The 10,011-nt window shown below is 38.8% G+C and overlaps 1 protein-coding gene across 1 annotated transcript; it reads left to right on the top strand.

Annotated features, from left to right (window-relative positions):
• The first annotated feature begins 5,747 nt into the window (after window positions 1-5,747).
• LOC126456366 (piggyBac transposable element-derived protein 3-like) lies at window positions 5,748-6,683 on the top strand. The gene has a single exon (XM_050092119.1). The coding sequence runs from the start codon at window positions 5,748-5,750 to the stop codon at window positions 6,681-6,683; it is 936 nt and encodes a 311-aa protein (XP_049948076.1).
• The last annotated feature ends 3,328 nt before the right edge of the window (window positions 6,684-10,011 follow it).

Here is a 10,011-nt window from a genome sequence, read left to right as displayed (position 1 = left end):
GGCTGCGCCTTGGAAAGTCCGTAAGCTGCGTGTATTAGCGGTTTAGGGGCGTGGCTTCTACATAGCATTGCTCGTTATGGGCGATCCGAAGGCTCAGAGCTTGCAGCCTAAGGGTGTTATACCAACCACCACACGTTTTTCACGTTCCACTATCTATGTAATAAAGGAATGTAGAGTGGCCGAAACTTCGCTATCCAATATCTGTCTCTGCACATCTCTACTATGCCTCGATGCGTCATTAATCGATGTTTAGTATTTTTGTTTTGATAATGTTTTACATAGTAGTTTTGTTTCTGCCATTGGCTATTGTATCCACATTTAGAGTAAGTTTGCAAATATCCCGCCAGAGTGCACTAGACTACAGTAACATAACAGTACTGCCATCTAGCGAGAGTTTCGTAAGTGATTAGAGGACAAAGCGCGCGAAATTTGTCCCGTTACTTTATTTTCCGTGTTTGCTGATGCTGACTGCTTTTGTTGACACCGTGTGATATTAGCAAATTTCTATTTCGGAGTGTATTTTGCAAGATTTTAGTGAGTTTTACTTCCTTGTGAATATCTGCGAATTACGGCGAGTGTGAAACCAGCGCAACATGAATTCCGTGTGCAATTTAATAGGTAAAAGCTTGGAACACGGCCACAGGATGAAAGTGAAAGAACTTGGTGCACCCAGACCCGATCTAACGATCAATCAAGAACAGAAACAGTGTAAATCTAGGCAAGGATACAAACGCAGTTTTAATAGAGCAATGTACGATGCAGCTGAGTGGTTGTGTGGTTGTGAAGTGAAAAACGCATTTTTCTGTTTCACCTGTCTTCTTACAAATAGTACTGATAGTGCCTGGACTGAAACTGGTATCGCTGACTTAAAGAATTTTCACGCAAAGGTGAAAAAACATAATTCCAGCGAAAAACATTTAAATGGGTTCATTGAGTTTTCAATGCTAGGGAAAGTGGACATTATGTGCCAATTAGACAGTGCTTACCGCCGTAATATAAAGATATATAATGAAAATGTATCAAAAAATCGGTATATTCTGGGTAAACTGATAGACTGTATTAAATTTTGCGGCAAATTCGAGCTTGCCTTAAGGGGCCACGATGAAACAGAAGATTCCAAAAACCCAGGAATTTTTCGAGGATTAGTCAGTCTTATGGCAGAACTGGACTGCGTCTTGAAGCAGCACATTGAGAAATCAGAAAACCGTGTTTTCTTAGGCCTATCGAAGACAATTCAAAATGAACTCCTGGAATCAATTTATGAGGTGTGCCTTAATCTCATCAAGAGTGAACTGTCGAAGGCAAACTTTCTCGCAATAGAAGTTGATGAAACTACTGACTGTGCAAATTTGTCACAATTGGTCCTAATAATTCGCTATGAGCTACTGGGACAAATAAATGAAAGATTTATTTCCTTTGTACGCCCCAAAAGTCACAGTGCAGACGATGTAACTGCAGCTGTTCTCTGCGAGCTAGAGAAAATGAATGTACAAGAAACACCTGAAAAACTGATAGCTCAGTGTTACGACGGTGCTCCTGTTATGAGTGGCCATAAAAGTGGAGTTCAAACTAGAATTAGAGAAGTGTACAGGAATGCTCACTTTATTCACTGTTACGCCCATCAGTTAAATTTAATTGTTGAACGTTGTGTGACGGGCAATAAACAAGTGCGGATCTTCTTTAGCAACTTGGAAGGAATTTCCACCTTTTTTTCACGGTCTTCTAGCCGTACAGCCATTCTTGACGAAGTAGTGAAGAAGCGTATTCCTACCTGTCCTCAGTCCATCAGATGGAATTTTAAATCACGGAGCGTAACCACTGTGTACAAATACCAAAAGGAAATTGTTGAGTGCCTAGAAAGAATTATTGATGATGATGCCAGTGATTACAAGACAATAAACAAGGCCACGGGACTGAAGGGTTTCCTGCAAGACGAAGGTTTCCTCTTCTGGTTAAATTTTTTTAATACAGTCATGCCTCACTGTGACATTCTCTTTAATCAACTGCAGCAGAGGAATATTGATGCAGTGAAAACTGTTGAATATGTTTCGCACTTTGCAGATTCTGTCCAGCAAGTTAGGGCCTCACTTGAAACTGACGATCTCTGGGAACAGGTAGAACCAACTGCAAAACGGGGACGTTTCACAGAATCAAGAATAGTGTGTGCACGAAACGTTTGCGACCTCATCACAACTCAGATCAGAGAACGATTCAGTTTCAATGATCACTTATCGATTGCACAGCTGTTTGATCCATCGTTGTTTGCAAAACATCAAACTATTTTTCCGGAAAAAGAGTTTAAAATAGCTGTTAATTTGTTCAATTTACAGTCTTCTGATCTACGTCATGAGCTGAACGTGTTGTACAGCCGAAAAGATTTTATGAAGGCGTCAGGTGCTTTGACCTTGTTGAACTGTCTTTACGATAACAATCTGGCTAAAGCTTTTCCTGAAAGTGTAAAACTTCTGCAAATAATAGTAACATTCCCTATGACGACCGGCGAGGCAGAACGCTGCTTCTCGACGTTAAAGCGAGTGAAAACATTCATGCGCAACACTATGAATGAGGACAGACTTTGTGCGCTTGCAATGTGTTCCCTAGAAAAAGAATTATTGAATCGGCCAAATTTCAATGAAATGGTCATAGACCACTTTGCTGCGCAGAAGGGGAGACGAGCTGACTTCGTCTATAAACAAATGAATTGAGGTAAGCAAAAGTGCATTCATAATTGATAAGAGGTAATTCTTTATATTAAGTCCTACTTAGCCTATTAAGTGAAGTGGATAAAAAAGTGTAGTGTCATGTTTAGCCAGTCATAAACGTGATGACATTTTCCGAAACGAATCACTTTTGGTACCGGTACAGTGTGTTGCGCTACAGTGTCACATTTTGTGTACTTTAGCACAACAAACCGTACTAAAAATGACGTATTTTGGAGAGATCTTTAGTGCGCTATTTCATATAAATGCATATTTTCATAATACACAATAAATACGAACTGTTCGCTTCTCAAACATGCGAAATAATATGGCAGTTGCACGGATTGCTCATGCCACCCAATCACAGCACAAGACTTGTGACGTCACGAAAACATTACAGTATCGTCATGCGAACTCGTAAACTTCGAGTTTTGGAGGTTAACCACAATAAACGCCTTACGTTTAGTACTGAAAACACCAAAAATATTAAGCAACCGCAAAGTTAACATTCATCGCATTAAAGATCTCTCCAAAACGCGTCTTTTCATATGATTTGCTGCAGTGTCAGAATATGTAATGATGACGTATAAAAACACTAACCAAAGATTTTAATTCGAAGTTAGCTTTTAATCATATTTAATACCTGATTATAGAAGATACAGTACGTAAAATTATGGGTAGAGAGTGATCTGCCACCCCCCTCCCCCTGAATTTTTAGTTGTTTATGTCAGACTAATCTGTAGTGTAACCCGAGGTCTATGTTGGCTCCAATCGATAAATGCTGCAGCCTTCCCCAATATAGAAACCACGAGCCGCGCCTGATAGAGATGTAATATTTGAAGAAAATACATAGTCCATGCTTATGTAGAGTGTGTTGGCCTTTGCAGTTCAAAGAAGCAATTATAGACTATTTTTACTTCGCCTACAGGCTTATGTAGAGAGTATTAGTCTTTGCAGCTCAAAGAAGCAATTATAGACAATTTTCATTTAGCTTACATATATTGTGGGGCAAGGAAATGCGCTGAGAAGATAATTGAGTGTGTGACATTTAATAACAGTGCGTAGAGTTGTGCAAAGGATTAAGTATTGTGACCTTTGCCAAAAATGGAAAGTAACTGATGCAATGAATCGAGGACCAACGCTAACCACAAAGCTGTATATATTTTTGATCCATTACCAAAGACAATAGATGGTTTTGTACATCTTTTAATTGCAGTATATTTGTTCTCTACATATGTTAAACTATACTGAATAAAGAATACAATACCAAAGGCACTGAATGAAAAGAGGTTGATACTGTTTTGTGAACATAGGGAAGCAGAAGAGAATACTGTCAGAAAACAGTGTTCAATTTTGCGCAAAGCAATGGCGAGATGGAATTGCTGAGCAGCACATGTAAGCACTCCACATTTCAGTTCAGCATCCTTCAAATAAACTGGCGAAATGGTATCCGTGAAAAAGGCTGTTATGTAGGAACTATTGTTGAAGAAACTGTTAAGAATGGGACTTGTGTGTAAATAATTACAAAGAACTTATTATTTTATTGACTAACAAGAACACTCGTTTGACTACTGAAGAGATCTTAAGAGAAAGATAAACTAAGAGTTAAGTAGAGGAGTTACTAGAGTTTTCTCCACAGAATGTGTTAGACATCGATGTTAAAAAGTAGATACTCAATGTTGTGATAGTCAATGACAAGTTGAAAAAGCAGACCTAGGCAAGAATTCGCCAACATGGTGAAAGAGTAAGGACGCCCAGATTTAAAAGAGACAATGTTGTACTTGTGAAATCCCATGGTGAGTTTAGTGAAATAAATGAGATCAACAATTTAAATGTATTAACCCACAACTTCCCAACGTGTCCATATGGACACAATTGTTGACTAGTTTTGTTTTTACTTCATTGTTGGCTTACAATTATTTTTAGCATTGGCGGTCACATATTGTTTTCAGGGAGGGTTTGAATATTACGTACATTGTGTTAACACTTCATTGTTACCATTTACACTGTGATTGTGACAGCCTGTATTTCAGGGAGTGCTTTGACGTCTGCTATGGAGCATGTTGATGTAAATTAAGTAATGTTTCGTAAAGAACTTCTTCATTCTGGCATGTGAAACTGTTTGCAGTATATCTAAATATATTTACAGAGATTTTAATTTGAGAAAAGTTGTTATCCATCGATTCACTTTCTGTTTATGAAGTGATTATTTCAGCCGTGTCCATGTGGGCACGCTGGGCAGTTGCAGGGTCAAAAATGATTTCGTTCCTTTTTCTCTTTTCATATCATAACAGAGGTCTGGCAGAATCTTCAGAGCCTGGTTTGACTGAGCATTTGAGGATTCAAACGCTCCTCAGGCTGATAGAATTTACATCACGCCCCCTGATCCAGCAGTCCTCACGGATGAGGATTCGGGTGATGAGGATGAAGGAGGAATAGCAGATAATCTCAATCCTAGACAACTCTGGGCTGAAGCTGAAATAAGATTAACAGACATACACACAGAAACAGATTTCAGAAATATAGATTGCAGGAACAGAAATATGCAAAAAAACCTGGGTTCATGGTGCTCTAATTTCAAATGTGAAGTCTTTTCCTGATCCATGCGTTGACACATATGTTGATAATTCTGCAGTGGAAATTTTCGAATTATTCTTTGATGACGATCTGATACAATTCCTAGTTGATGAGTCAAACAACTACGCACTTTTCAAGACCTTTCCAAATCATAATATAACTTGTGAAGAAATGAGGTGTTTTCTGGGGATCCTCATGCTAAGTAGTTATAACCCTCTCCCTAATAAGAGGTTGTACTGGGATTCCAATTTAGACGCACGAAACGATTTTGTATGCAATGCATAACAAATTTGATGAAAAGGACAAGATGTGGAAAATTAGACCCTTTATTGGAATAGTAAGAGACAAATGTAATAAGCTGCTTGTTCCTCAGCAACATCTGTCTTACGATGAATCAATGATAAAATATTTTGGGAGACACTCTTGAAAGCAGTTTATCAGGGGGAAACCGATGTGATTTGGATATAAAGCATGGTGTTTATGCAATATCCGGTAAATTTTTCCTTTTATCAAGGAAAATCGCCCAATCCAAATACAGTATATGAAACTCAGTTTGGTAAGGCTACTGCCCCACTTGTTCAGATGATAGATGATTTGACACAGGATGTAAAGCTACTGCCATTCCACTTTTTCTTTGACAACCTATTTACAGGTTTTTCTGTTCTGTCATACGTGAGAGAAAAGGGCTATGGAGCAACAGGCACTATCAGAGAAAACAGAGTTTGCAAATTGTGCCCAACTTCCTCAAAGAAAGTGCTAGTTAAAAAGGAAAGGGGGTATTTTGAATCCTCACTTTGCAAGGATGATGGTGTTATAGTCACAAAATGGGTGGACAATTCAGTGTTTACTTTAGCTTCTACCTGTGAAGGAGTTGAACCTGTATCATTTGTAAAAAGATATTCCGCAAAGGAGAAGAAGACAGTTCAAGTACAAGGTCCTCAAATTATCACAGCCTATAATAAACACATGGGAGGAGTGGATAGGATGGATGAAAACATTGCCATGTGCAGAATAAACATTCGAAACAAGAAGTGGTACTGGGCTTTACATTCTTGGCTGATTGACGTATCTGTACATAATGCGTGGCAGCTGAAGAAAGGAACGGGAGCTAGGACTACTCAACCTGAATTCAGAAGAGAAATTGTACAAGTTTACCTAAAAAGATATACCAATCCCGTAAATGGAGCAGGCAGTCCGTCTATCAGTCCTATGTGTGGATACAAATCACATGTTCCAAGTGATATCAGATATGATGGTATAAAGCACTATATCAAGAAAACTGAGAAGAAGAGAAGATGTGTACGTTTGTACTGCAAACAGAAATCATCAGCTGTTCGCTCTAAATGTGGGAAATGTGATGTAGGACTGTGTCTAGAATGCTTTGAAGTGTACCATGAAAGTCAGTAAAACAAATGATTGTGAATTATTGTGTGTATGCTGTTATAAATTGGTTTGTAGGAATTATTTTGTTCAAATTTTGCCTTACTTGTATCAAAAATCTGATTAATAAAACATATCTTCAAATGTATTTCAATATCACAGAAAATATTTCAAATATGCATCTGAGTGCCCAGCATGTCCATATGGACACGTTGTGTTACAGACAAACTAAGACAGAGAAGAGTCAAATAATAGCTTATATGCACTACTTAGATGCACAAGAAGTCAAAAAATCGAAAATAAATTTAAATATCCAATTTTGAAAAATTCGGGCAGTTAAGGGTTAACAATGGCCCATTCCAAATCAAAATGCTCATTATTTAGAATACCTGATAGTAGGCAAATGTTTGGGGGTCAGAAACATAACTGACTTAGAGACGCCAACAGCATCTGTGGCAGAGAAGATGGGCTTCGGAACGGCATCAATGGCAGACGGGGCAAACCTGTAGCATATGTACTCCACAGAAGTGGCTACAAAAGGCGTCTGACTCCATGTTAGGGGGCAACCTCTTTTAAACAGTGGAAGGCAATGGGAAACCACCACTGCTATTTTCCCAAGACAATCTCATGGCTTTACTCAATCTTAAATTAGATTCTGGAGTAAGTCCCCCAGTCGGATCTCTGGGGGGGGGGGGAAGGACAGGGTTGAGAGGAACCTCGGAATGCAAGGATCAATCTAAACCATCCTTGTGAAGTGTTAAAAGAATAGGAACCTGGAATGTGCGAGGTCTCTTGCAGACAGGAAAGCTTGTCATCATGGACAGAGAAATGGATGTTCATGAGCTAGACGTACTTGGACTCAGTGAGACACACTGGAGAGGATGTGGCCACTTCATGACTCAAGCAAAGAATGCAGTATATTTTTCCGGATGTGAGGATATGAATAGAAATGGCTTTGCTATAGTGATTTTTAAGAACCTCTGTAATGCTGTCATGGGCTATGAGCCCATTTGTGACAGAATAACCTCCATTAAAATGAAAGCCACTCTGAACAATATCAACATCATTCATGTTTATGTTCCCACAGCAGCCTCATCAGACATAGAAATAGATGAATTCTACGAGCTGCTAGTACATACTATCAGAAAGACACCCAAAAGGAAATATTAGTCATCCAAGATGAGAATGTAGATGTTGGACACATGATATCTATGGTTGGACTTCACAGCTTGGGAGTGAGAAATGAACATGGGGGTGGATACTGGAATTTTGCATGAATAACAACTTATCTGTCTGTAATACCCTCTTTAAACACCATCCACAGCTTTGATACACATGGATTTCTCCAGGAGATAGGGTTAGAAATCAGACTGATTTCCTTTTGGTGAGACAACACTGGTATACTTCGGTCCTAGATTGCAAGATCCATCCTGGAGAAGACTGTGTCAGTGACCATATCATGAAAATGAAGATAAAACTGAAGGTGACCAGAAAGGAAAGAGTAAGACAGATTCAAAGAATCTGGAGAAAGAATAAGACCAAAACTCCAAAAATTAACAGAGGAAGGACTAGCTCCCAAAATATTTGACGAAATGACATAAATGATCAGTCAATCTCTCCCTGAACAGCTTACTAAACCCCTCAAGCGAAGAATCCTTTGATTTCGAACAATACTCTACTACTCATCGAAAAACGGAGCACAATAAAGAAATGTGCCACACAAACCGTTCAAGATGAAGCATACAAAGAACTTTGCTGCAAAATACAGCGCAGCTGCCGAATTGACAAAACACAGTGTCTCGCCAATATTTGTGATGACATAGAATAACATCAAAAACTAACTGAAACCTATTCAAGAAGATACACAGCATCACCCAAGAGTTCAGACCGCACATGTGGATGGTAGAAGATATAGATGGCAACTATTATTAGTGTCAAGCAACTGGCAATAGCTAGGGGAAACAACACTGTGAATCATTGCATAGCAAAGGAAACTACATCGAAGAAGAGAACATCTGTATGTAATCAAGTAAAACACTTGTATTCTGAACAGTGAAACCGAAAATGCCATCAGGCATCCGAAAAACAACAAACCCCCAGGTATAGATGGTATTTCCAAGGAAAATTTGACTGCATTGGGAGAGAAAGGCATGCATGCCCTACATTTAATACGTATTAAGGTGTGGAAAATGGGTGAATGGCCTAAAGACTAGACTACATCTGTCGTAATTCCTCTACACAAAAAAGGGTCAGTTAGGGACTGCTCCAATTATAGGACCATAGTATTAATATCAAATGCTAGTAAAATCTTCCTTGTTATAATAAATCAACGCCTAAAAAATTTCCTGCAATCTCAGATTTCCACAGAACAAGCGGGTTTCATGCTAGGTAAAGGCACTCGAGAGGCAATCTTGAATTTAAGGCAGATAATTGAAAATGTTATGAGTTCTGTGTCCTTGCCTACATCTGATTCCTAGATTATAATAAGGCCTTTGATTGTGTCATGTGGGACAAGTTGTGGCATGTGCTCAACGACTCTGGGGTTCCAAAACACCTGGTATCTTTACTAAAAGGTCTTTATAATAGCCATACTGCAACCATAAAAGTAGAAGGTGAATACTCTGAAGTTTTCGATGTGTCAAATGGCATCAGACAAGATTGCATACTGTCACCTCAGCTCTACAACATCTATGGAGAGTGTGTAATCAGGAAAGCGATGGGTTGTTGGGACAGTGAGATTTTAATTGGCAGCAAGAAAACCAACAAGTTACGCTTCGCAAATGATACTACACTCATAGCACAAAGTGGGGAAGAACTTGGTAATCTGTTCTCAAGAGTGAAAGATATTAGTCTGAACCTTGGCTTAGAGACAGACATGAAAAAACCGAACTAATAGTTACAAATCGCCAAGGTATCGAACAAAAGCATCTTATAATGATGATGAACGAGCTGTGAGCCACGATTTCAAACAGACCTGACACAGACGAAGTGGCTCTGAGGAAAGAAATTCTATGTGCAACCGAACGTCAAAATTTACCAGGAAACAGAGAATATATGTAATGTGTGCATTTATTTAGTCTGTGTTTGTTCAACGTACATTCATGTATTATGTACTAAAAGAGTTCTCTACTTTACAGAAAATCTTGAAACCAAAATGTGTATGTTGATGTGAGAGACAGTGCTGCACAGTAAGTATTGTGTACACTACATTAAAGACATAGTAAAACACATAGTAAACTGTAAGGTGTAAACAGAAGATTCACTAAAAAGTTGTGGAATTGATGTGAAAGGAGAATGAGGGGTACAAAGGTGAAAGAGGATACATTGCCCATATGAGAAAGTTCAACTCTGAGTT

The sequence above is a fragment of the Schistocerca serialis genome, chromosome 2, assembly GCF_023864345.2.
Source record: "Schistocerca serialis cubense isolate TAMUIC-IGC-003099 chromosome 2, iqSchSeri2.2, whole genome shotgun sequence".
Classification (NCBI taxonomy): Eukaryota; Metazoa; Arthropoda; class Insecta; order Orthoptera; family Acrididae; genus Schistocerca; species Schistocerca serialis.
Note: the sequence above shows the minus strand (reverse complement) of the source record. Positions and strands in the feature narration are given on the sequence as shown.

What these genes read in the sequence shown, in the direction of transcription:
- LOC126456366 (XM_050092119.1), top strand. Translation starts at nt 5,748, where the DNA reads ATGGTGTTTATGCAATATCCGGTAAATTTTTCCTTTTATCAAGGAAAA.